General features: G+C 48.4%; 1 protein-coding gene across 6 annotated transcripts in view; it reads right to left on the bottom strand.

Moving 5' to 3' along the window:
* The window catches only part of RAP1GAP (RAP1 GTPase activating protein), a 92,284-nt gene that overhangs the window by 25,596 nt on the left and 38,985 nt on the right, over positions 1–27,703 (bottom strand). For 4 of the 6 annotated variants that reach the window (XM_081954627.1, XM_081954622.1, XM_081954624.1 and 1 more), the window contains 5 exons: positions 27,539–27,659; positions 26,961–27,063; positions 26,675–26,778; positions 26,501–26,545; positions 23,154–24,668 (listed from right to left, as the gene is read on the bottom strand). The exons of 1 other annotated variant lie outside the window; for it this stretch is intronic. In XM_081954627.1, coding sequence (XP_081810753.1) covers positions 26,537–26,545; positions 26,675–26,778; positions 26,961–27,063; positions 27,539–27,659 — 337 coding nt within the window. In that variant the 3' untranslated portion in view covers positions 23,154–24,668; positions 26,501–26,536. Of the gene's footprint in view, positions 1–23,153; positions 24,731–26,499; positions 26,546–26,674; positions 26,779–26,960; positions 27,064–27,538; positions 27,660–27,703 lie in introns of those variants that run through there. One more of the 6 variants, XM_081954623.1, reaches the window with a different exon arrangement.

Here is a 27,703-nt window from a genome sequence, read left to right as displayed (position 1 = left end):
AACCTGGCACTAGATTCAGCTTCATAGGATGCCTTGAAAGAGCACAGCAATCCAGAACTGGAAGGGACCTGGAGGTCATCTAGTCCAACCCCCTTCTCCAGCAGGACATTGTTAGTTTCTGTCTTTTGACTCCCCACCCCCCCCACACACACACGTGCCATGACTACATAGCCACACCCACCCAGTCATATGACCCCCTCCCCAAACCACGCCCACAGAACAGGTAGGAAAAAAACTTTACTCAGGAACTGGGCATATGGCTAGTTGAATGAAAAGAAGGACCAAGGGAGACATGATAGCAGGGTTCTGATCTCTCACGGGTTGCCCCAAAGAAGAGGGAGCCAAACTATTCTCCAAAGCACCTCAGGGTAGAGCAAGAAGCAATGGGTGGAAACTAATCAAGGAGAGAAGCAACCTGGCATTAAAGAGAAATTTCCCAACAGTTAGAACAATTAATCAGTGGAACAACCTGCCTCCAGAAGTTGTAAATGCTCCAACACTGGAAGTTTTTAAGATGTTAGATAACCGTTTGTCTGAAGTGGTGTAGGATTTCCTACCTAAGCAGGGGGTTGGACTAGAAGACCTCCAAGCTCCCTTCCAACTCTGTTATTCTATTCTGGAGCCTTTTTTTTTAAATTTTGGCTTTTTCAACCTCCAGAAATAGGGTGAAACCGAGCCTTTCCTGGCAGATGGCACCCAAGGCAATAATGTGCGGCTTGGAGGGAGAGGCTAGCTAGACCATGGGCTGACCACCAGGAGCCCCGGCCAGCTGGGTTGGCAGCCAGATCTGGGGAAAGGTTTGCACAGCGGGAGGGTTTAGATAAATATTTATCTCCAGAGGGCAGGTGCCCAAGGAGGTGAGAAAAGGCAAACCTGGGCAAGATTCAGGTGAGAGGAGGAATTCAATGCCCAGATAAGAGAGGAAAACAGAGGTGCTTCCCCAGGTGGCAGCAAAGGGGCTGTGCCAACGCTGCCCGGAGTAGAGACCAATGCCCCTTCCAAAACCAACCAATCAGGTCATCGTGGAGGGCTGGCAAAGCCGGACACAGAAAGCCTCTGTCCTCTCCATGCCACCAGGCCAATTCTGCCCGGGCACTAAGAATAGCAACCGGACAGGAGACAGGGAAGGGCCCTGAAAAGCACTTTTGCAGATTTGCTCTTCGCGGAGCCAAGTACCAGCTCTCTTCCAGTGCCAGAGCAGGAGCACACGGCACATCGGATCCTGGCATTTTGGGGCGAGCTGGGGGGGGGGTATCTTCCCCTTGACGGGTTTAATACGGGGTGTGTGTGTGTGCAGATTTGGTTTTAGAGAGCCCAAAAATCAATAAAGTAAAAATAGAAAGCAGCCACAGGTGGTTTTCTTTCAAGTTTCCTTCCTTCCTTCTCCATCTCTCTCTTCTCTCTCTCTCTCCTTCCTTCTCTCTCTTTCCCCTCTCTCTCCTTTCTCTCTCTCCTTCCTTCTCTCTCTCTCTCCTCTCTCTCTTTCCTCTCTCTCTCCTTTCTCTCTCTCCTTCCTTCTCTCTCTCCTCTCCTTCCTTCTCTCTTTCCTCTCTCCTTTCTCTCTCCTTCCTTCTCTCTCTCTCCTCTCTCTCTCTCCTTCCTTCTCTCTCTCCTCTCCTTCCTTCTCTCTCTTTCCTCTCTCCTTTCTCTCTCCTTCCTTCTCTCTCTCTCCTTCCTTCTCTCTCTTTCCCCTCTCTCTCCTTTCTCTCTCTCCTTCCTTCTCTCTCCTCTCTCTCTCTCCTTCCTTCTCTCTCTCCTTTCTCTCTCTCCTTCCTTCTCTCTCTCCTCTCCTTCCTTCTCTCTCTTTCCTCTCTCCTTTCTCTCTCCTTCCTTCTCTCTCTCTCCTCTCTCTCTCCTTCCTTCTCTCTCTTTCCTCTCTCCTTTCTCTCTCCTTCCTTCTCTCTCTCTCCTTCCTTCTCTCTCTTTCCTCTCTCTCTCCTCTCTCTCTCCTTCCTTCTCTCTCTTTCCTCTCTCTCCTTTCTCTCTCTCCTTCCTTCTCTCTCTCTCCTCTCTCTCTTTCCTCTCTCTCTCCTTTCTCTCTCTCCTCTCTCTCTCCTTCCTTCTCTCTCCTTCTTTCTCTCTCTTTTCTCTCTCTCTCCTTTCTCTCTCTCCTTCCTTCTCTCTCTCCTCTCTCTCTCTCTCCTCTCTCTGTCCTTCCTTATCTCTCTCCTCTCTCTCTCCTCTCCTCTCTGACCTTCCTTCTTTCCCTCTCCCTCTTTCTCTCTCTGATTGCTGACCCTCCAGGTCACCGCGCCCTCTTCTTTCCTGGCAGTTCCTGCAACAATTCACAATATTGGAGTTACTGCCAGGCCTTTCCCGAAAAAACCAAGCTTCTAAAAAAAAGAAGAAGAAGAATAACCCCAAACCACTTGGCAAGGGACAATATGGAAACCAGCTTACAGCCAACCTTGGGTAGGGTTCCCCCACAGGACCAGACAAATCCCCCCCACCCACTTTCAAGCCCAGAATTGATCACCTCACATCCACAGCCTCTTTTCTTCCTTCAAACCTCCGGGATGAGAAAACGCTACCCTTTAAAATTAAACATCTGGCCCTTTTACAAACCCAAGGCAACCGCTGGCTTGGATCCGATCCCTCAGGAAGGGCTGCCATCCCTGGGGTTGACAGAGCGTGCCTTGAAATATTGGTTTATTTCTTTGCCCCTCGGACATTATTAAGCTGGAGAATTTCCTGCCCGAGGTGTGTGGTGATGGTTACACATTTAGACGACTTTCAAGGTGGAATACCTGAATCTGGCCAGAACTGTTGAGGGATGCCTTACATTAACGTCCCTGTGTCTCAGGGGTCCCTCCCCTTGAAAAACGGGGATGGGGGAATTGGATCCCGCTCACGGCTTCTGCAGGGGAGGGATGGGGCTGAGGCAGGAAGGATCTCCTCTTGGTGCTATTTTCACTGTGTTGATCCCAAGGCATCAATGTTGTCATTGTTGGTTGGGAAGTCATGTCCGACCCATCGTGACCCCCATGGACAACGTTCCTCCAGGCCTTCCTGTCCTCTACCCATCCTCCGGAGTCCATTGAAGCTCACTGCTTCGGAGACTCCATCCAGCCGCCTCCTTCTCTGCCGTCCCCTTCTTCTTTTGCCCTCCATCGTTCCCAGCATCAGACTCTTCTCCAGGGAGTCCTTCTTCCTTCTCATTAGGTGGCCAAAGTATATATTTTTTATATTATAATTTTTTTATTTTTTTTATTTTTTTAAAAGACAAAACAACACATACAGAACAAGAGCAAGGAGGGGAGAAAAAGAAAAACAATTTCATCAAGCATGTCGTTTGGTTACAAGTTTTTGTGCAGCGGTTTTTACAATTAAGAATAAAGTCACTGGTTATCCATTAGACATAACTAAATATTTCATTGAGCATTGTGTGTTCAGATTGCCATTAGTATCCTTTCATTTGTGGCAGCCCTTATTTCCTTACATCCATAATTATCTATTAGGTAACAATAAGTCTTTATAGAATTATAATATCACCAATCTCTAAGAAATAAGAATAAGGATTAAATAAAAAAAATCCCATTAATTCATATTACACATTTCTACTTTCATATATCCATAAAATTTTCAATCATCCACAACTCCAGATATAATTTTAAGGTTTAAGGTTTAAGGTTTATTAAATTTATAGACCGCCCCCTCTCCCCGTAGGGACTCGGGGCGGTGTACAGACCGTTCATGTTCAAGACAACAAAACATAACATAAGACATCAAACAAAACAACGCACACATACCGTCTGTGTATAAAACCCAAAACCAATTTAAATAATTAAAAACAATTCTAAAACCAGTTTAAAACCCCAATTTAAAATTTAAAAAGCCATCCAGGAAGGTTAGTAATAGATGTTCCCTGTAAATACAATTACAATTTCAATTATATTGTATATTGTAATTAGGCCAGGCCGGCTAATCGAAACAGGTGGGTCTTGAGTTTCTTGCGGAAGGAGCGGAGGTCCAAGGTGGTTCTAATATCGGGGGGGAGGTCGTTCCAGAGGGTTGGGCCCATCACAGAGAAGGCCCTATTCCTAGGCACCGCCCGCCCGCACTGTTTAGCAGAAGGTACCCGGAGGAGACCCTCTCTGTGAGAGCGGATTGGTCGCAGGGATGTATGGGGTAGAATGCGATCCCGCAGATAACTAGGTCCCGAGCCATGGAGCGCTTTGAAGATGACAATCAACACCTTGAAACGCACCCGAAAAGCCACAGGCAGCCAGTGCAGCTCACGCAGGAAAGGTGTTACATGGGAGTACCTAGTACTCCCCATAATAACCTGCGCGGCTGCATTCTGAACCAGCTGGAGCCTTCGGGTACATCTCAAGGGGAGCCCCATGTAGAGAGCATTACAGTAATCAAGACGGGAAGTCACCAGGGCATGAGTGACTGTGCAAAGGGCGTCCCGCTCTAGTAAGGGGCACAATTGGCGCACCAGGCGAACCTGGTGGAACGCCCCCCTAGCCACGGCCGTCACATGATCATCTAGCGACAGCTGGGAATCTAGGAGGACGCCCAAATTGCGTGCCCTATCCACCGGGGGCAGTTGTACCCCCCCAATGGCCAGAGATGGAACACATTGGCTAAAGCGGGGCGCCGGTAGCCACAGCCACTCCGTCTTGGAAGGGTTGAGCTTGAGTCTGTTGTCACCCATCCAGACCCGCACGGCTTCCAGACACCGGGACATCACCTCGACGGCTTCGTTGGGGTGGTTCGGGGTAGAGATGTACAACTGAGTGTCATCTGCATACAGATGGCACTCAACCCCGAATCTTCGAATGATCTCGCCCAGCGGTTTCATGTATGTGTTGAACAGGAGAGGTGAGAGGACCGACCCCTGTGGCACTCCACACGTGAGCGGCCTCAGGGTCGACCTCTGCTCCCCCGCCAACACACATTGCGTCCGACCGGAGAGGAAGGAGGAGAACCACCGCAAAACGGTGCCCCTCACCCCCATCCCCTCCAGTCGATACAATAGGATACCATGGTCGATGGTATCGAAAGCCGCTGAGAGATCTTAGAGGACTAGGATGGAGGAACAACCCCCATCCTTCGCCCTCCAGAGATCATCCACCAACGCGACCAAAGCCGTCTCCGTGCTGTGGCCGGGTCGGAAACCGGACTGGCGCGGGTCTAGATAAGTAATTTCCTCCAGGTGTCGAGGGAACTGCTGCGCCACCACACTCTCAACAACCTTCGCTAAAAAGGGAAGGTTGGAGACAGGACGATAATTGGCTAACTCTACTGGGTCTAGGGAAGGCCTCTTAAGTAGGGGCCTCACCACCGCCTCTTTCAAGGCGGTTGGTAGGAACCCCTCCCCCAGCGAGGCGTTCACCAGCCCCAGGAGCCAGTCTCGTGTAACCTCCCAGGCTGCCAGTACAAGCCAGGAGGGACACGGGTCCAATAAACATGTGGTGGCCCGCAGTCACCCGCGTAGCCTGTCCATATCCTCGGCGGCAACAGAGTCAAACTCCTCCCAGAGTGGTACCTCAAGACTCGCCTCCGGTGTCTCCCCACGATCACTGAGGGGGACCCATTCGCTCCGGATTATTAATTATCAATCCATGTAATCATTAAGTGTTTCAATTTATATATATATATATCCATTGTTCATTACATCATCATTAATCCTTTTTATATTATAAAATAGTCACTACCTACAATTATACCTAACGATTTAAATCATCCCACGCTTATACATTAAGTACATTATTATTCTTCATCCAAAGGATTTGAGTTTCCTCTTCAGGATCTGGCCTTCTAAAGAGCAGGCAGGGTTGAGGACGGACCGATTGGATCACCTTGCAGTCCAAGGGACTGGCAGGAGTCTTCTTCTCCAGCATCAGAGTTCAAAGGCCTCCATTCTTTGGCGCTCCGCCTTTCTCATGGTCCAATCTTCACAGCCATCCATTGCAACTGGGAAAACCACAGCCTTGACTATATGCACTTTTTGTTGGCAGGGTGATGTCTCTGCTTTTTAGTCTGCTGTCTAGATTTGCCATAGTTTTCCTCCCCAAGGAGCGAGCATCTTTTAATCGGGCTGCATTCCCCATCTGCGGTGATCTTGGAGCCCAGGGAAATAAAATCGGTCACTCCCTCCATTTCTTTCCCATCTATTTGCCAGGTATTGAGAGAGCCGGATGCCATGATCTTAAGTTTTCTTAATGTTGAGTTTCAAGCCCACTTTTGCACTCTCCTCCTTCACCCGCCTCAAGAAGCACTTTAGTTCCTCTTTGCTTTTTGCCATGAGAGTGGTGTCATCTTGCATACCTGAGGTTGTTGATATTTCTTCCGGCAATCTTAATTCCAACTTTTGATTCGCCTAGCCCCGCCTTCCTCATGATGTGCTCTGCATATAAGTTAAATCGGCAGGGCGACAGTATAAGGCTGTGAGGGCGAACCTATGGCAGGTGTGCCCCAGGTGGCACACGGAGCCATTTCTGAGGGCATGGGAGGCTAGCCAGCTGATTTTCAGCCTTGATTTTCAGCCGTGACTTTTGCCCGTTTTTCGCCCTCCGGAGGCTTCCCTGAAGCCTCCTGAGGGAGAAAAACGGCCCAAGGCGCAAACCAGAAGTTCGGGAAGTGGGGGCTTCCCTGAACCCTCCGGAGGGAGAAAAACGGCCCAATGCACAAACTGGAAGTTCAGAAACAGACTTCTGGTTTGCGCATTGGGCCATTTTTCACCCTCCGGAGGCTTCAGAGAAGCTTCCGGAAGCCTCTGGAGGGAGAAAAATGGCCCAACGGGCAACCCAGCAGTTTGGGAAATGGAGTCTTCCCTGAAGCCTCCAAAGTTTGAAAAATGGCCCAATGCACAAACTGGATATTCGGAAACAGACTTCTGGTTTGTGCATTGGACCGTTTTTCACCCTCCGGAGGCTTCAGGGAAGCTTCCTGAAGCCTCCGGAGGGAGAAAAATGGCCCAATGGGCAACCCGGCAGTTTGGGAAATGGAGGCTTCCAGAAGTTCGGGAAAGAAGTTCGGGAAAGAAGTTCGGGAAAGAAGTTCAGGAAATGGGGCTTCCCTGAAGCCTCCGGAGGGAGAAAAACGGCCCAATGCGCAAACTGGAAGTTCAGAAACAGACTTCTGGTTTGCGCATTGGGCCATTTTTCACCCTCCGGAGGCTTCAGGGAAGCTTCCTGAAGCCTCCGGAGGGAGAAAAATGGCCCAGCGGGCAACCCGGCAGTTTGGGAAAAGTTTGAAAAATGGCCCAATGCACAAACTGGACGTTCGAAAACAGACTTCCGGTTTCCATGTTGGCCCGTTTTTCGACCTCCCCAGGCTCCTAGAAAGGGGGGGGGGAATGGACCTACCGAACTCACTGGAAGTCGGAAAACCACGCACGCATGCATGGGGGGCAGTGGTGGTAGTGGGGTCACGCAAGCATGCACGGGGGGCATTAAATTATGGGGGTGGGCATGTGAGCGAGTGTGCATGATAGTGCGTGCTTGTGTGTGTGTTTTTGGTACACCGAGGTGAAAAAAGTTTGCCATCCCTGGTATAAAGGACCGATGCTGAGCTTCTCAGAAAGGCAGAACAAAGCGAGAAGTGGCGAGTTCCTTGGCATTTCTAACTGGGTGGGCTCCTTCCCTTCAGGTAAACATCAATTTGCTCAGCACGAGGTAGATTAAAGGGGAAAGCCCTTAATCCCAACCGGCAACCCAGGCAGAGAGGGGGCGCCGGGGAGTGGGGTGTCCTCAGACAGATGCTTATCACTTGAACGCAGAAAGCACAGCATGTTTTCTTAAACGGAGGGAGGGGGGGGCGGTGGAGGGCCGGCACCCAGGGTGGTTGCTTGCTTGAAGTCTCCTTGAATCACACACCACAACCCCCCCCAGCCCCCCAAAAAAGGAAAGGCAAGAAGGGGAAAAAGAAAAAAAGAAAGAAGGGAGATAATGGTAGGAACAAATTGTTTAGAAATTGTTGAGATGACTAAAAAGTTATCCTCGTCCCAGCTGCGGCCAAGCTGGAGAGCTCTTGATGGGGGATCCGTTTTCCCTCCGGTGACGACAGTTCCCAGGGTGGCCTGGAAAACTCAGGTGGGCCGCGCCCCCCTCTTCACCCTTCCTGTTTGGGATTTGTTTCCACAAACTTTGAGCGGATCAAGTTCAGAGGGTAATGGGGGAATTTGGCTGGAGATTTTGCAGAGGCAATCTGCTGTGGGGAGAGAGAGAGAGAGAGAGAGATAGAGAGAGGAGAGAGAGAGAGCGGCCCAATAACACAATGTCCCTTTTGTCCCCCACCCTATACTCCGTATGCTTCACATCCCCTCTTTTATCAGAAAATAACAGCACCCCTGACGTTGGAAATGCCCCCCCCCCCCGGAAAGACAGCATCTGCGCCACGAAGCATCTTCCTTCCTCCCAAGATTATAGTGTTGGAAAGAAATGTCCTTCTGGGATCAGTTCCAAGTGGGAGAAAAGATTCTGGAAACATGGAGGCTGCTTGGAAAGATGGTTTTAATGGTGGACAGGATCACAGGGCTTGAGCTCCTGAACAGGAAAAGGGGGGATCAGATGCTCCAAAGATGTTGGGTGAAGAAGAAAAAAAGAGAGACCGAGATGCTGAAAGTCCCTGGTTTTATGCCCTCTCTGGGCTTTGATCTTGATCTTGTATTCTGATGGGTTGTCAGACACCCAATGGGGCCACGCAGGGGCAACTTTTTGGTTGTGCTTTGAGTTCAGGTTTGCTTCTTCCCAGCTGCCCTGTGGTGAGTTTCTGTAGAAGGCTAATCCTATCTTTGTTATGTAGAGTAGACTAGCCCAGAGCCCCTAATGGCTCATTGACAAAGGTGGGGGCTATTAAGAGTAAGTCTGTTTTCCTGCCCAAAACATGTTTCTCCATTTCTGATCCAAGGAAATATAATATTCTGCCTTTTCAATATTTCCCAGAATATTTCATTTTTTTTTCTAGGAGAGGCGTGGGTGTTAACTTCCTACAATAGCAAGTGAGTCCCATCCTGCCTCCCACTTATCTCCACTTGCTTCCCCCCTAAGACGGCACTCCTTTAATTATTATTTTTTAATTAATAGGTGGAAATGATGAGGGGCTCCGTTTCCTTCCTCAAGCCTTTTAGAATTTCGAATAACAGAGCTGGAAGGGGACCTTGTAGGTCTTCTAGTCCAATCCCCTGCTTAGCAGTGGTGGGATACAAAAGTTTTTACTACCAGTTCTGTGGGCGTGGCTTGGTGGGCGTGGCATGGCTTGGTGGGCATGGCAGGGGAAGGATTCTGCAAAATCCCCATTTCCTTCTCACTCCAGGAGAAGGAAGAATACTGTAAAATCCCCATTCCCTCCACACTCCTGGGGAAGGATACTGCAAAATCTCCATTCCCTCCCTACTCCTGGAGAAAGGATACTGTAAAATTTCCATTCTCTCCCCACTCCTGGATAAAGGATACTGCAAAATCTCCATTCCCTCCCCACTCCTGGAGAAAGGTTACTGCAAAATCTCCATTCCCTCCCCACTCCAGGGGAAGGATACTGTAAAATCTCCATTCCCTCCCCACTCCTGGAGAAAGGTTACTGCAAAATCTCCATTCCCTCCCCACTCCAGGGGAAGGATGCTGCAAAATCTCCATTCCCTCCATACTCCAGAGGAAGGATACTGTAAAATTTGCATTCTCTCTCCACTCCTGGAGAAAGGATACTGCAAAATCTCCATTCCCTCCCCACTCCAGGGGAAGGATACTGCAAAATCTCCATTCCCTCCCCACTCCAGGAGGAGGATATTGCAAAATCTCCATTCCCTCTCCACTCCAGGGGAAGGATACTGTAAAATCTCCATTCCCTCCCCACTCCAGGGGAAGGAAGGGTACTGCAAAATCCCCATTCCCTCCAGATCAGCTGGGACTCGGGAAAATCCCCATTCCCTCCAGATCAGCTGGGACTCAGCGGGCAGAGAATAGATGGGGGTGAGGCCAGCCAGAGGTGGTATTTACCGGTTCTCCCAACTACTCAAAATCTCTGCTAACGGTTCTCCAGAACTGGTCCGAACCTGCTGAATACCACTTCTGGTGCTTAGGCAGGAAACCCTACCCCACTTCAGACAAATGTTTATCCAACATCTTCTTAAAAACCTCCAGTGTTGGAGCATTCATAACTTCTGGAGGCCAGTTGTCCCACTGATTCATTGTTCTCACTGTCAGGAAATTTCTCCTTAGTTCTAAGTTGCTTCTCTCCTTGCCTGACGTGCCAGAGAGGAAGGTGTAATGGGAAAGACGGAGCTGCAATCCCTGTTTTAAAGATATTCCGAGGATGTTGGCCCCGTGCCGGTCCCTCCCTCTGCCAGATCATTCCCCAAAACAAATACACAAAGCATCCTCTCCCACGTTCCTACTCCTGGGTTGCTCCTGTCCCCAAAGGTGATATCATTGCAAAGCTGGCTCTGCTTTCTACGCAGAGGCCCGGCCAGCTTCCTCGGACGTCATCAATTGATCCCCCCCGTCCCCCGTCTCCACCTTGCTTGATCATTCCTCATATTTGATGTTGAGATTCTAGAAAGATTGCAGAGAAGAGCAGCAATGATGATGAGGGGCCTGGATATTAAAACATATGAAGAACAGTTGAAGGAACTGGGTATGCCTAGTTGAATGAAAAGAAGGACAAGGGGAGACAGGATAGCAGCGTTCCAATATCTCAGGGGCTGCCCCCCAAAAGAGGCAGTCAAGCTAGTCTCCAAAGCATCTGAGGGCAGGACAAGAAGCAAAGGGTGCAAAATAATCAAGGAGAGAAGCAACTTAGGAGAAATTTCCTGACAGTGAGAACAATTAATCAGCGGAACGTCTTGCCTCCAGAAGTTGTGGGTGGTCCATGGGGGCTTTTAAGAAGAGATTGGACAGAGATTTGTCTGAAATGGTACAGGGTTGCCTGCTTATGCAGGGGGTTGGATTAGAAGACCTCCAAGGTCCCTTCCAACTCTCTAGTTCTGTTATTTGTGAATCAGGGAATTGAACGAGCAGAAGTCTGTGGGAATGAGTTCGGCCAGAAATAATAAGTCAGCGGGTAAATAAGGGCTGGGAATCTGATGGTGGAAGCTTCCCGCTAAGAAGATGGGAACAAGGAAAGTTCCCAAGGGAGCAAGTGTGGATGGATCTCCAAGAGATCTCCAGGAGATCCATTCCTGGGTTCCCACGTTATTAAGTTTCTTGTTTCTTGCCGTGGCCGGAGGCAAATTTACTGGAGTTTGAACTAACGCACCATCTCATCATCTGTCACATTGTAAAAAATACCCGTTGTGTTTGTTGAGAGGGCCTGAGACCTTTTTAAGGTGTGTGAATGCAGCAATCTAGAATAATTTTCCACAAATGGTGGAGTCAGCAGGTCTGCCAGAGGTCATCTAGTCCAACCCTCAGCTTTGCGCAGGGAAACCAACTCGAATATCCATACAAGAGCCACAAAGGTCCTAACTGGAAGCTTTTCATTCAATTCTGGAGCCAACCGGAAGTCTGGTTCCCCCACCATAGAGTCTCTTCCTAGCATGGCATCCTTTTTCCTCTTCCCTTCCTAACCGAAAGCCCTATCAATTGTTGAGCCAACTGGAAGTCTGGTTCCCCCACCATAGAGTCTCTTCCTAGCATGGCATCCTTTTTCCTCTACCTGTCCTAACCGAAAGCCAGGGACGTGCGGTCAGGGGAGGCAGGGAAGGCAGAGCCTCACCGCTCTCATCATGAAAAGAAAAAAAAAAGGGAAAAGGGAAAAGGCACACGTGGTCCCATTCCCCGCCTTCCTGAGTCAACATGAAGGGGACCGCGGCTCGCACTCCGCGATCCCGCGGCTCACGCTCCACAGTCCCCTTCATGTTGACTCAGGAAGGTGGGGAATGGGACCACGTCCCATTCCCCGCCTTCCTGATGACATCACCAGCCATAAACCTCACCGCACGTCACTGCCGAAAGCCCTATCAATTGTGGAGCCAACCGGCAACAGGGAGCTGCAGCAGAGGGATGAAAAGAGCCACATGTGGCTCCAGAGCTGCAGGTTGCTGCCCCTTGAACTAAGGGCTTTTAAAAGTTCTTTTACTGGACTTAAAAGAAAATTGAGACTTTTGGTTCTGTGGTTAGGGACGCAGGACAGGCCCAGCTCTGCCTCTGCAAAGTGGAATGACCGTGCCAAAGTTCACTGGAAGAGTTTTTTTTGGCCGGCTTGCCAGGTTGTACACCTTCCCAGTGGGGACTGGCCAGGTATGAACTCTCGTCCCGGAATGACCTGTGATATCACCCCAGATGGAAAACGAAGAATCTGGAACAGACGCAAGTTCTCGCTCTTTGCAGGAACCAAGTCTGGAAAAGTTTCCAGACTTCTTCACCCTGGGAAGGATCACAGAGCTGTCAAAAGGCCATTCAGACAGAGCTGACCGTCCAATAGGGACCCTCAATCAAAGAGACCTCACTGGAGAGATTCGGTTTCCAAAGATAGCAAGAATTTTCCAAACACAGCGAGCGTCGGCGAGAGGTAACAGGGGAAACCTTTCTTCGTAAAGGGGACAACTGGATCAAAGCCACCCAAAACAAACAAACAAACAAACAATAATAAAATAATGGATGCAAAAAGCGCCACTGAACTTAAATCAATACCCAACACAGTTCAACTGTTCAGCAGCGACATCAAAATGAACTTTGGATTTAAAACATCTGCTATATTATCCATGCGGCAAGGAAAAATGGAAAAAAAATAGAAGGAATAGAACTGGGAAATGGAAATATAGGGAAAGCATTAGCAAAGGACCGGAAAACCTTTGAACATGTACCATGCTTTACATCCACGAAGTGACATTGATAGGTTGTACCTGCCAAGAAAAATAGGGGGCAGGGGGCTATTGCAAATCCATCAAACTGAAGACAAAAAACGAAGTTTGAATGATTATGTGAACCAAAGCACAGAAAAATTGCTGCAGGCTGTGAAAACGGGGAACAGCATAAAAACAACAGAAGCAAAGGCAGAATCTAAGGAAAAACAGCTGGATGACAGATTAAATAGATGGAAAAACCAAAGCTTTGCATGGACAGCACTTGAAAAACATTGAAGGAAAATGTGATGACAACTTGACACGGACATGGCTTAAGATGGGAACCATCAAGAAAGAAACGGAAGGTTTAATACTGGCTGCTCAAGAACAAGAACTACAAACTAATGCCATGAAAGCGAAGATACAAAAATCCACCGACAAACCAAACTGCCGACTTTGCAATAACAAAGTCGAAACTGTTTCACATTTAACATGTGAGTGCAGCAAAATTGCACAAACTGAGTACAAAGCTAGACATGACCGAGTTGCTAAATTAATCCACTGGTCATTATGTAAAAAAATACGACTTACCTGTATCCAAAAAGCCATGGGAGCACAAAATGGAAAAAGTCATGGAAAATGAGACAGTGAAGATCGTGTGGGACTTTTGAATACAAACGGATCGTCATTTGGAGCACAACATGCCAGATATCGTGGTTGTAGAGAGCCGAAGTGTACGGTTTATTGATATCGCTGTTCCTGGAGATGCCGGAGTCGAAGAAAAAGAACTGGAAAAAATCATGAAATAACGCAACCTGGCCATCGAAACTATACGGCTATGGATGAAGCATGTAACAGTGATACCCATTGTCATCGGGACACTTGGCACCATGTCCAAGAATTTTACAAGATACATCAACAAACTGCAGCTTCCTGCAAATAACCCCAGCGGAACTGCAAAAAACTGCGCTACTCGGAACATCGTATATTTTAAGAAGGTCCTCGGTTGATACCTAGGACGCTGGCAGCAATCTGTATCAACCATTAGCACCAGTCACTGGTATTTGCAACACATCTTTAAATGTTCAGTTGACTGAGTTTCATGTTTAATGAATAAGAGAAATAATATTAATAATAATTGGAACATCCTATATTTTAAGAAGATAGTTGGTTGATACCTAGGACGCTGGCAGCAATCCGTATCAACCATCAGCACCAGTCAATGGTATTTGTCATGCATTTTTGAATGTTCAGTTGACTGAGTTTCATGTTTAATGAATAAAAGAAATAATATTAATAATAATTGGAACATCCTATATTTTAAGAAGGTCCTTGGTTGATACCTAGGACGCTGGCAGCAAACCATATCAACCATTAGCACCAGTCAATGGTATTTGTCATGCATTTTTGAATGTTCAGTTGACTGAGTTTCATGTTTAATGAATAAAAGAAATAATATTAATAATAATTGGAACATCCTATATTTTAAGAAGGTCCTTGGTTGATACCTAGGACGCTGGCAGCAAACCGTATCAACCATCAGCATCAGTCAATGGTATTTGTGATGCATTTTTGAATGTTCAGTTGACTGAGTTTCATGTTTAATGAATAAAAGAAATAATATTAATAATAATTGGAACATCCTATATTTTAAGAAGGTCCTTGGTTGATACCTAGGACGCTGGCAGCAAACCGTATCAACCATCAGCACCAGTCAATGGTATTTGTGATGCATTTTTGAATGTTCAGTTGACTGAGTTTCATGTTTAATGAATAAAAGAAATAATATTAATAATAATTGGAACATCCTATATTTTAAGAAGGTCCTTGGTTGATACCTAGGACGCTGGCAGCAAACCGTATCAACCATCAGCACCAGTCAATGGTATTTGTGATGCATTTTTGAATGTTCAGTTGACTGAGTTTCATGTTTAATGAATAAAAGAAATAATATTAATAATAATTGGAACATCCTATATTTTAAGAAGGTCCTTGGTTGATACCTAGGACGCTGGCAGCAAACCGTATCAACCATCAGCACCAGTCAATGGTATTTGTGATGCATTTTTGAATGTTCAGTTGACTGAGTTTCATGTTTAATGAATAAAAGATATAAGAATAATAATACAGGTAGTCCTCAACTTACAATCACGTTTGAACCCAACATTTCTGTGGCTAAGAGAAGCACTTGCGAAGTGAGCTTTGGCCCATTTTACAACTTTTCTTGCCGCAGTTGTTAAGTGAACCACTGCAGTTATTAGATTAGTCACACAGTCGTTCTGTGAATCCGGATTTCCCCCACTGACTTTGCTTCGTCAGGAAGTCGTAAAAGGGATCACATGACCCCAGGACACTACGACCGTCGTAAATACGAGTCAGTTAACAAGCGTCTGAATTGTCCTTAAATATTAATTTTTATTGGGTTTTTACAATTGGGGTATTTTAAAGTTGATTTTTAACTGTCTATTGATGTAATTTGTTTCCTCCTCCGTGTATGTATGTAGGTATGTTGTGTATGTATGTACGTTTGGTGTTGTTATATATTTTTTATGTTTTATGCTCCATTGTACGCCGCCCCGAGTCCTACTTGGAAAGGGAGCGGCTAATAAATCCAAATTTATTATTATTTATTATTATTATTATTATTAATTTTTGATCACGCGGCTACGGGGATGTTGCAAAGGCCGTAAGGGTGAAAGACGGCTAGAAGTCCCTTTTTTCAGTGAGGTGGTAACTTCAAATGGTCAGTAAACAAACTTGTAAATCAAGGACCACCTGTAATAATAATAATAATAATCAAGTATGTTTTGCGATGAAATAAAAGAGAGATGTAGAGACAAGCTTAATTTGAGAGTATCATTAGGGAGGCTCAGTGGCTAAGATACTGAGCTTGTCGATCAGAAAAGTCAGCAGTTCGGCGGTTCAAATCCGTAACAGAGTGAGCTCCCGTTACTTGTCCCAGATTCTCCCAGCTTCTGCCAACCTAGCAGTTCGAAAGCACGTAAAAAATGCAAGTCGACAAATAGGGACCACCTTTGGTGGGAAGGTAACAGCATTCCGTGCGCCTTCGGGCGTTGAGTCATGCCGGCCACGTGACCATGGAGACATCTTCGGACAGCGCTGGCTCTTCGGCTTTGAAACGGAGATGAGCACCGCCCCCTAGAGTCGGGAACGACTAGCACATATGTGCGAGGGGAACCTTTACCTTATCATCAGCACTTAAGGATCCTCAGAGGATTAAAAAGCCAGGAATTTGATGGGGTTGGAAGCCAAAGATTCTGTTAAAGAGAAAACCGAACAGCCGGGAAAAGATGAAGAATATTGGGGGGGGGGGGGGGGCGGGAAACCTGGGAACATTCCTGCATCCGTAATCACAGAAACGAAACTCTCTGTTTTCTTTCAAGTCCAGAAAAAGAACTTTTAAAAGTCAACATCCAGTAATTTTGCATCAGACCATGGTAGCACTACAAGAAACTTAAGAACTTGGGAACAAAAAGCTGCGGAGTTGGAAGAGAATAATATACGGAATGATTCTGTTTATGCTCTGAAAAGAAGGGCAAGCCAAAAGGGTGCGTTTGAATTTGAGAGTGAAAGATAAAAGCCAGGATCAAAGCAATTGGGGTCAGCTTTGAGGGTTTGCGGGGGGGGGGGGGGGGCTGTAGCTGCAGGGTCCTTGGGGAATAGCCCAGCTCTAGCAGAAAGACCCCTTCAGGGACCCCTGGAAGAGACTCATAAGTGTGAGCGGGTGCGAAGAGGTTAATCCTCTAGATAAACTCTTGTTCATCCGGATGGAATTTTTTCCTTTGGAATATAAACAGTTGTGGCTAGCACCAAAGGCAGTTTTGCATTCTCTCTGGCCTGTGTACCCCAACTGCGGTTTTCTGCTCTGTGTGCGTCCCCCCTCCCAATTTTTCGGGTGGGGGGGAGAATGTCAGAGACATCATTACCCTGAGCAAACATTGAGGGGGGAAACGATGCCAGGCGAGCTCAACTCCGATGAAGGAGGATATCTGCCTTTCAGATATCTCTAGTACCCCAGGAAGCAGTTGTGATGCCAGCTGTGGTGCCAGCAGTCCCCAAAAGCAGAGAGAGATAGAGATAGAGAGATAGAGAGAGAGGAGAGAGAGAGAGAGAGAGAGAGAGAGAGAGAGAGAAGAGAGAGAGAGAGAGAAGAGAGAGAGAGAGAAATGAGAGAGAGAGAGAGAAGAGAGAGAGAAGAGAGAGAGAGAGAGAAGAGAGAGAGAGAAATGAGAGGGAGAGAGAGAGAGAAGAAAGAGAGAGAGAGAGAGATACAGAGAGAGAGTAGAGAGAGAGAGAAATGAGAGAGAAGTGAGAGAGAAAGAGAGAGAAGAAAGAGAGAAGAGAGAGAGAGAAATGAGAGAGAGAGAGAGAAGAGAGAGAAGAGAGTGAGAGAAATGAGAGAGGGAGAGAGAGAGAGAGAAGAAAGAGAGAGAGAGAGAGAGATACAGAGAGAGAGAAGAGAGAGAGAGAAATGAGAGAGAAGTGAGAGAGAAGAGAGAGAGAAGAGAGAGAGAGAAGAGAGAGAGAGAAATGAGAGAGAAGTGAGAGAGAAGAGAGAGAGAAGAGAGAGAGAAGAGAGAGTGAGAGAAATGAGAGCGGGAGAGAGAGAGAGAGAGAAGAAAGGGAGAGAGGAAGAGGGAGAGAGAGAGAGAAGAGAGAGAGAGAGAGAGAGAGCTCTTCTGGCAAAGCAGTTGGCATCTTTGGGCTATGTTGGGACTCTAAAGAGAGAGAGAGACTGTCCAGAGTCTGGCGTGCTCTCCTCTCATCAGCCCAGGGGGATTAAATGGGGCTAAACCTACCCCCCCCCCAGTATCCACAGAATTAACAGAGTGGGAAGGGGCCTTGGAGGTCTTCTAGTCTAGGGGTCCCCAACCTTTCAGACCTCAAGGACCACTAAATTCATAATTTTAAATCCTGCGGACCATTAATATGATCTGTCTAAAGACCGGCTGTGTGGGGGTGGCAAGGTGGACGTTTGACTGATTGGGCGTGGCCAACTCGATGTCCCTCACGTCGAGGGGTGCCTTGCCAGCTTCTACTCGCCACTCCTCGCCTGCCCGCCCGGGATCCTTACGGCCCCAACAGGAAGCAGTTGCTGGAGCTAAGGAGCGCCCAGGAGAAAGAGTTGGCAAAACAGCTCAGTTCAAATTGGATCTGGCCGAGAAGGAGGCTCAGCAGAAGCACCTCACTGAGGACTGGGAGCATAGGCTTTCCAAGCAGAGGGCAGACCTGAGGGAGTGCAAGGCCAGGGACCGGCGCCTGGAGGCTCAGTGGGCTGAGATGGTCAGCCAGTTCCAGGCCAGGATGCAGTCCCACTGGAACGAGGCCCTCCAGCTCTTCACCACCAGCGGTTCTTCCCTCCAGCCTTCGCCCAAAGCCCCCCACCAGGAGACCAAAGCAGATCCCGAGTTGGAATTTCTGCCCCCCTCCGGACCCGCATAAAAAGACCCCGAAGGGGGAGACTCTCTGCAGCAACACAAGCCTTCATTGCACGTGTCCGTCCCAGGGGCCGTAGTTTGAGGACGTCTGATTTAGTGCAATGTAAAAAATGCAAATAATTTTTCTGCGGACCACCAAAATTTTCTCTCAGACCACCAATTGGTGACCGCTGTTCTAGTCCAACCCTCTGGTCAGGCAGGAATAGGTAGTCCTCAAGTCAAAACCGCAATTGTGCCCGACATTGATGTCGTTAAGCGAGACATTTGCTAAGTGAGGTTGGTCCCCCGATTTACCCCCTGTCCGTCGTTAGGTTCAAGATCAGATTAGCCTCTATGACAGTACAGTCTGGAACTACGCCTAACAAAAACAACTGGGGTGTGAACTTTATCCTCTTTTTCAACATATTTTGAATAACCCACCATATTTTTATCCGAAATGCTTTAACTTTTTTACAAGTCCACCAAATATGGTAGTACGTGGCACCAACACAGTCACATCTCCAACATTTGGTCTGAAATTATTATTGTTTTCCAGCCTAGCAAATTGGAACCTTAATACTGGACTGTAAATGTTATCTCACTGCTTGTGTCTTGCTTCTATCCTTGGTTTCAAAGCTAGGCCCATTCTTGAAAACATAGAAGAAACTGTTACACGGGTTGCATAGATAAAGGAACCAAAGTAGGGAGTTTTCCTGGTTCATAAATCCTTAAAGCATTCTGCCGAAAAGCAACTTGGCAAAGGGGGGCAGCCACCCCCCCCTACCCAAGGCTATAGGAATCCTCCACAGATAAGATAGACAAAAGACAGGAGCTTGAACAAAAGAAGGCTTTAAAGATCATGTTGGTAACGAATCTTTGTCTCTGATTGGACAAACTTTGTTTCTATCTGCCTAAAATATATAGAATACTCTGAGCCTCTCTTGCAGGGAGCGGCTAATCCTTACCTGCATTTATTTGCATGTTTTGAATATAGTTTTGTCACCCAGCTTCTGCTATGGCCATAAATAAAAGCTTTTTGCAAGCCTCGTCTGGAGTCTCCACTCTCTTTAGCATTTCAGTAGCTTGGGGAAAACTGCTGGAACCTTACAATTCTATTCTATTCTATTCTATTCTATGAGGGGGCTGGCCTCGCCTTGCGCACCCGAGGGAAAGACAGGGCCGGTGGTGCGCCTTTTGAGGAAGGGGATTCTGCAAGAGGCCTGGCCCCGCCTCCCCCCATCATCCAAACGCCTGACTAGGTGGCTCAGTGGCTAAGACACTGTCGATCAGAAAGTTTGGCCGTTCGAATCCCTAGTACAGGTCTCCCGCGTGAGCGGGGGGTTGGACTAGATGACCTCCAAGGTCCCTTCCAACTCTGTTACTGTTACCTGCAGCAAGGCTCTCCGCTCGCTTCCCTCTGTCCTCCCAGCGCTGTGCGTCGCTCGCTCGGTCTCCCCAGGGTTCAGAAAAGAGCGGCGGGATTGGCCGGGGCGGAGGGGGGGGGAGGAAGCGGGAAAGTAGCCGCACATCCAACCTGCAGCCAAAAAGGGTGCTGGGAACAGCTGGAGGGGACCTGGGACATGCCAGGCTTCTCCACGGCACTTGGATCTGCTAGTTTGCGCAGAAGCGTCTGGGCGGGTGGGTAAAGCCTCCCGGCGATGCTACTACCGGTTTGGCTGATCCGGGCCGAACCGGCAGCAACTCTCTGCTGCATGCAGACCTTCCCTTCCCTTTTCTTTCTTTCCTTCCTTTTCTTTTTCGTAACTTTGTTTCTCTCTCTCTCTTCCTTTACTTTCTTTCCTTCTTTTCTTTCTTTTCTTTCTTCCTTCTTCTTTCTTCTTTCCTTCCTTCCTTCTGGCTTCCTTTCTTTTTCTTTCTTTTTTGTTCTTTCTCTCTCTCTTTCTTTACTTCCTCTCCTTTCTTTCTTTCCTTCCTTCTTTCTTTCCTTCCTCCCTCTCTCCTTGATTTCTTTCTTTCCTTATTTCTTTCTTTTTTCCTTCCTTCTTTCCTTCCTCCCTCTCTCCTCGATTTCTTTCTTTCTTTCTTTCTTTCTTTCTTTCTTTCTTTCTTTCCTTCTTTTTTCTTCTTTCTTTCTTTCCTTCTTTCCTTCCTTCCTTCTTTCCTTCATTCCTTCCTCACTCTCTTTTCTTTCTTTCTTTCTTTCTTTCTTTCTTTCTTTCTTTCTTTCTTTCCTTCCTTCTTTCCTTCTTTTCTTCCTTCCTTTCCTTCCTCCCTCTCTCCTTGATTTCTTTCTTTCTTTCCTTCCTTCCTTCATCCCTCTCGCCCTGATTTCTTCTTTCTTTCTTTCTTTCTTTCTTTCTTTCTTTCTTTCTTTCTTTCTTTCTTTCTTTCTTCTCTTTCTTCTTTCTTTCTTCTTTCTTCTTTCTTTCTTTCTTTCTTTCTTTCCTTCCTTCTTTCCTTCTTTCCTTCCTTCCTTCTTTCCTTCCTGCCTTCCTCCCTCCTTTCTTTTTCTTTCTTCTTTCTTTCTTTCTTTCTTTCTTTCTTTCTTTCTTTCTTTCTTTCTTTCTTCTTTCTTCTTTCTTTCTTCTTTCTTTCTTTCTTTCTTTCTTTCCTTCCTTCCTTCCTTCCTTCCTTCCTTCCTTCCTTCCTTCCTTTCTTTCTTCTTTCTTCTTTCTTTCTTTTTTTCGCTTTCCAGCCAAAAGGCCGCTTTTGATGTGGCCCTGAGGGAGGATTCCGGTTTGGAAACCCCAAACATCCCACAAGATCCTCCGGGGGAGATTTACGGCTGTTGGGCTTTGGCTCTGCCTGCAGTCAAATTTTGAGGTTTTCCCTTTTTTTCTTGTTTCCTTCCTAATATTCCCCTAATTAGCCTCGGGCAAATACAGGTAGTCCTCGACTTATGACTGCCATCTCAGGTGAGACTATCCCGAAGTGAATTTTGCTCCGTTTTATGCCCTTTCTTTGCTGGATTAGTTAAAGGGAATCTCTGCCATTGTTAAATGAATCACACGGTCGCTAAGCGAATCCATGGACTCCATTTGTTTTAAGAAGGACATCACCCAAGGGGATCACCGGGCCTGCGCCCATTGTAAGCACCCAAACGTAAATCGGGGAAGCTGCAAACGGATCCTAAATCTGAAAAAATAAAATCACTTCCATTCGGTGCAAGTTGTGACTCGGAACGGTCGCTAAGCGAACCGCCGTAACTCGAGGACGACCTCTAAAGGCGGCTGGTTTGCAAAAAGGCGGAGAATCTGCTTTCCTTCCCGATTCTATGTGGTGCTCTGCTCCCCCCCCCTCCGCTCCAGCATGTACCCACAGAATGGCTTAGCGCAATGATGGCTAAACTTTTTGTCGTAGGCCAAAAGTGCGTGCATATATGCGCAAAAGCGCGTTGGCGCACCTGCACCCATAAGACAATACCCACGTGACCCCTCCCCCTTGCACATGTGCGCACACCTCCCCTAAGCTCCCCTCACGCATGCATGCATGACACACACAAACCCATGCTCCATTTTGGGCCTAGTCGGCTTCCCCGAAGCCTCTTGGGAGCAAAAACAGGACACGGGGTGGGTGGGTGTCTCCCGCATGCCCCCCCGCCTCTGCGCATGCGTGGAAGAGACCCCAAAATCAGCTGGCCGGTGGGAGGCGCATGACGGGCTTAGCCATTAAGATGTCAGTCACCCCAGTAGCCCACAGCCCTGTTAACCATGGCTTAGTGAATAAACCACAATTGGAGGAGAGAGGTGGACTTCAGCTCCCAGAATCCCCTCTTGCTAAAGCTGAGAGATATTACACTGAAAACTTTGCTCCTCCTCCCAGCATTTTAAACCTGTTTTTTCTGGGAGGACGGAAAGGAAAACCGTGACGGTTGCATATCCGTCCAAGCCTCCCAAATGCTATCGGGTTTCCTCCTTCCTACCCAACCTCATCTCCAGACGAACATTAGAATTGGACATGGGACTGGAGCAGGAGGACTCCATCCTGCCATTGAAAGAGTGGTACAGAAGTTGCCTCCAGAAGTTGTGAATGCCCCAACACTGGAAGTCTTTAAGAAGATGTTGGATAGCCATTTGTCTGAAACGGTATAGGGTTTCCTGCCTTGGCAGGGGGTTGGACTAGAAGACCTCCAAGGTCCCTTCCAACTCTGGTATTGTATTGTATTGTATTGTATTGTATTGTATTGTATTGTATTGTATTGTATTGTATTGTATTGTATTGTATTGCATTGCATTGCATTGCATTGTATTGTATATTGTATTGTATATTGTATTGTATTATTGTATTGTATTGTATTGTATTATTGTATTGTATTGTATTGTATTGTATTGTATTGTATTGTATTATTGTATTGTATTGTATTGTATTGTATAAGACAAGCAGATCATGGCCTCCTTTTTCTGACCGAGGCTTCCCAACAGCCTGAAGCCAACTCCTGCTCCTGGCAAAAAACCCTTTTATTCATTGACTGTGAATTCTGCTCATTAACATCCAGCAAAGTCTATCAAGGGAGGATTTACAGTCACAGACCTTCTCTGGCTTGGAGAGCTGCCAGGCCGATATCTGCAAAACTAGGCAAGGAGTCTCGGAGAGTCACGAACCAATGAAGCGAACTAATTGTCTCCTTTCCTCTCTTATTTCCTCTGGGAGGGGCCATTCATCGTCCACCTGTGGCCTTACTCCCAAGTCGACCCCTGTTCTTTAGCTGTTGCCTTCGTCTGGCAACTCTGCGCATGCGCACACTGGGAACAGGCTCCAGCTGTTCTTCTGCCTCACTGATGTCTGACTCTGAAGGCAGCTGATAACTGGCACACGGCTCTGGCCTCCTCTCTGCCTCTGATGCAGAGCCCTCATCAGAGCCTTCCCCAGACTCCAGGACTGGCCCATCTTCCTCCCCAACCCTCCTCACTCTCTGAATCTGCCGCCAGCTCCTTCTGGCAGCAGATCTGGGCCACACCATCTCCCAAATCAGAAACCTTCCTTCCAGCGGGACCGGGAAACGGAAAAAAAAAACAATGTGGAGGTTTCTCGTTTTATTTTCCAGCCTGTATATCTTAAAAAGCATTTTACAAATAGATTTCTTCTTACAATAGCGATAAATAGATATATGTATATTTATATATATATATGTATATTTTATACACAGGTCACTGGAAACACGAGTACAGTCTGGGAGTTTAAATTAAACGCAAGGTTTAAACTTCGTTAAGTTCATGGATTTTGTGCATCTTTTTTTAAAAAATAAAATAAAAAATGAAATAAAATGAAGCAACCAAAACAACCCCCCCCCCCCAAAAAAAAGGGAAGGAAAGAAGAAAGGATGGATATACGCAACAGACATAAGGACATAGAGGCCCAGACATTGTGGAATTAATATTTTCACATCACCGGAAGGATGTTTAAAATTAAACGTGGATGCCTAGGAATTGGGGGGGGGGGCTTTTCCCTGATCCAGACACCTGTGGAGCCAGTAGGGTGCATTGCCCACCCCTAAACCCTGCACAGCATGGGGGTAACTCAACTACAGCACGGCGGGGAGGTCCCTGCAGCTTAAGAGCCCAGCCAGAGTGTCAAATGAGGTCTCCTGGCTCCTTTGGCCAGCCCATGGGGTCAAGGGAGGGGGGGGCAGCTGGTGGCCCAGCTGTCTTGGACCAGCCTGAAAGTCACCGGAATCAGCTGAGCCCCATCCTCCACACCCTCGCTGACCTGTGGCGAGATTGTCAAAGTTTCTTTGGGATGAACATGGAGGGAGGGAGGGAGAGATTGGGCACGTCTGGGCAGGATACGCTCTGCCCGCCCCCAACTGCCCTAGGATAAGAGGGAGCACACGGCTGCCATGAGGAGGGAGGGGGCAACGTGATGAGAACTGAGGGCAATGTGCCAGCCGGGACGCAGAAGGAGCATTGGTGGCAATGCCAGCTGGAAAAACGGAGACGGAGGGAGCTGATCCAGATGTTGCTCCATTAAACAGCTCCATCCATGGAATCTCCTCAGCGAGATCCAGAGGTCTGGAAAACTCCTGCTTTCAGTTCCTTGCCCTTTTCCTGTCCTTTTCCAAGGGGGGGGGGGCGTGCAAATGGCATGACCGCCGGCCTCTGCGACAGGAAAGCCAAGAAGAGGCCGAAGGCTCTCTGCCCCCCCCCCACCGTAGCCAGTCCAGACGGCCTCCCCAGATGGACGGGGATGGTGGGAAACACGCAGGCCCTTTTCCGTAGTGCTCCGCGATTGTCCGCCATTTTGACTCCACAGGGTTTGGGTTAGGGATGGAATTGGGGAAGGGGGCATCTTGGAGCACAGCTCATGGAAGAGGTGAGGGAAGAAATCGAGGCCAGAGCCAATGCCGTTCCCGGCTTGCCTTGCACCGCGATGGAAGGAATCCGCCGCACGGACGTGGCGGGAGGGTCGGAGAAGCAGTGGCTTAAAATGGAGGATCAGGAGAAGCAGGATTTGCTGGTCGCTGGTCGGAGAGGTCGTCTTTGTTCCAAGATGAAGATGGGACTTCTCCACCGTTGCCTCAGCTTGTGCTTCTTTGTCGTGAGCTGTCGGGGAAGGGCAAAGGAGGTATCACCGCTCCCCCTCCAGACCCGGGATGGAGGGGGGGGCCTAAAAGGTAGAGGACACAAGGGAGCAGAAGAGAATAAGCAGAGACAGGGACTAGTGTGTGTGTGTGTGTGTGTGTGTGAGAGAGAGAGAGAGAGAGAGGGAGGGAGGGAGGGAGGGAAGGAGAGAGAGAGAGAGAGATGGGGCAGGACCAGTGGTGAAATTCACAATTTTGTATTATTGGTTCTGTGGGCATGCCTTGGTGGGCCTGGCAGGGGAAGGATACTGCAAAATCTCCATTCCCTCCCCACTCCTGGAGAAAGGATACTGCAAAATCCCCATTCCCTCCCCACTCCTGGATAAAGGATACTGCAAAATCTCCATTCCCTCCCCACTCCAGGGGAAGGATACTGCAAAATCCCCATTCCCTCCCTACTCCAGCGGAAGGATACTGCAAAATCTCAATTCCCTCCCCACTCCTGGAGAAAGGATACTGCAAAATCTCCATTCCCTCCCCACTCCAGGGGAAGGATACTGCAAAATCCCCATTCCCTCCCCACTCCAGGGGAAGGATACTGTAAAATCTCCATTCCCTCCCTACTCCTGGAGAAAGGATACTGCAAAATCCCCATTCCCTCCCTACTCCAGGGGAAGGATACTGCAAAATCTCCATTCCCTCCCCACTCCTGGAGAAAGGATACTGCAAAATCTCCATTCCCTCCCCACTCCAGGGGAAGGATACTGCAAAATCCCCATTCCCTCCCCACTCCTGGAGAAAGGATACTGTAAAATCTCCATTCCCTCCCTACTCCTGGAGAAAGGATACTGCAAAATCTCCATTCCCTCCCCACTCCAGGGGAAGGATACTGTAAAATCTCCATTCCCTCCCCACTCCTGGAGAAAGGATACTGTAAAATCTCCATTCCCTCCCTACTCCTGGAGAAAGGATACTGCAAAATCCCCATTCCCTCCCTACTCCAGGGGAAGGATACTGCAAAATCTCCATTCCCTCCCCACTCCTGGAGAAAGGATACTGCAAAATCTCCATTCCCTCCCCACTCCAGGGGAAGGATACTGCAAAATCCCCATTCCCTCCCCACTCCTGGAGAAAGGATACTGTAAAATCTCCATTCCCTCCCTACTCCTGGAGAAAGGATACTGCAAAATCTCCATTCCCTCCCCACTCCAGGGGAAGGATACTGTAAAATCTCCATTCCCTCCCCACTCCTGGAGAAAGGATACTGTAAAATCTCCATTCCCTCCCTACTCCTGGAGAAAGGATACTGCAAAATCTCCATTCCCTCCCCACTCCAGGGGAAGGATGCTGCAAAATCTCCATTCCCTCCCCACTCCAGAGGAAGGATACTGCAAAATCTCCATTCCCTCCCCACTCCTGGAGAAAGGATATTGCAAAATCTCCATTCCCACCCCACTTCTCGGGACGGATGCTGCAAAATCTCCATTCCCTCCATACTCTAGAGGAAGGATACTGCAAAATTTCCATTCCCACCCCACTTCAGGAGAAGGATACTGCAATCTCCATGAAGGATACTGTAAAATCCCCATTCCCTCCACACTCCATGAGAAGGACACTGTAAAATCTCCATTCCCTCCCCACTCCTCGGGAAAGGATATTGCAAAATCTCCATCCCCCCCCCCTCTCTGGGACCAGCCAGAGGTGGTATTTGCCAGTTGTCCCAACTACTCAAAATTTCTGCTACCGGTTCTCCAGAACTGGTCAGAACCTGCTGAATTTCACCCCTAACAGGGGTTGGCCAGAGGCTCGGAGGTGGGGGGGCAGGGAAAATACTGGGGGATCCCCAGGTCTGACCTGCTCAAGAGGCACATCCATGAGACAGGAGGGAGGTTAACAGCTCTGGGGGGAAAAGACAAAAAGAGGATTAATGCTGCTTCCCATCGAGATGCTGCATGTACCAATTCCCTACCCGACAGACCCCCTCTCAAGAAAAGGCCCTCCCTCCACTATCCCTCGTGGACCCCTCACCAGATGTGGGGGTTGCTCGTCCGAGTGTTCCAGCTGGATCTGGATCTCTGGGCAAGGGGGGTCCGTGGGTTTCCTGGGGTCCGGCTGGGGGGAGCGCGAGGGGCCTGGAGGGGGAAACAAGACAACCTTGGATTAAAACCATTCCTCCCTCCCTTGGGAGCAAAAGGGCCCCACGTTGGGCACCAGGGGGGGGGGTGAGGATCCATCCCATTTGTGTATGGGGGGGGGAAGAAGGCCGATTCCTCCAGAGCAGCCTTGTGGGTCTCAGGGAGGGGCAGGGAGGTACCTGGAGAGCTGCCCCCACTGGCGGTGCTGGTGCTGTCGTCCAGCCACGTGCTGTACATGAAGGAATCGCGTTTGTGGGAATGCGTTGAGGGGAATGGGCTCTCCTGGGACAGAGAAGGCAGAGGGGGAGGGTGGATTAGGGGACACCCAAGCCAAACCGAACGAGAATCCAATGTTCCTCCGCCAAGTTCCTAGTCCACACCGTTTAGGGCAGGGCCAGCCTCGGATCAGGGAGTTCTTTAAGTGGGTTGTTGAAACTGAGAACCAGGGTCAAGCCAGGGGACGTCGAAAAGAGGGGTGGAATCCTTGAACCATTTCCATTTAATGGCCGCAGAGATGGCCTCCCTGCCCACTGCTTAAGATACTCCGGGAGGCTTTCATTCAGCTGAACAACAAGCCCCGATTTCCTGGGGCAAACTGTGGCCCGTTACTGCTTTTAATTTGTCTACTTTCAAAGAGGCTAGAAGCCAAGAAGAGAATCTATAAAAGCCACTTTTCGGCCTCCTTCTGAATCCCCTCCTGGCTTCTGTGCCCTCAGCCCCTCTCCCTTAAGCCCCCTCCTCCCCCGTGCCACCTCACCCTGCTCGTGTCATCTCGACAGCCTTCGGTATCCTCCACCATGCTGCCAAAGCTGCTGGCACTGGAGGAGGAGCGGGACGATTCGTGCCCGGCTTCTGGCTTTGGCATCACGGCATCCGCCCTGCAAGGGGGTTGGAGAAACAGGGGTTTAAGGGGTTGCTGAGA

Source organism: Natrix helvetica, assembly GCF_964273705.1.
Source record: "Natrix helvetica genome assembly, chromosome: 5".
Classification (NCBI taxonomy): Eukaryota; Metazoa; Chordata; class Lepidosauria; order Squamata; family Natricidae; genus Natrix; species Natrix helvetica.
Note: the sequence above shows the minus strand (reverse complement) of the source record. Positions and strands in the feature narration are given on the sequence as shown.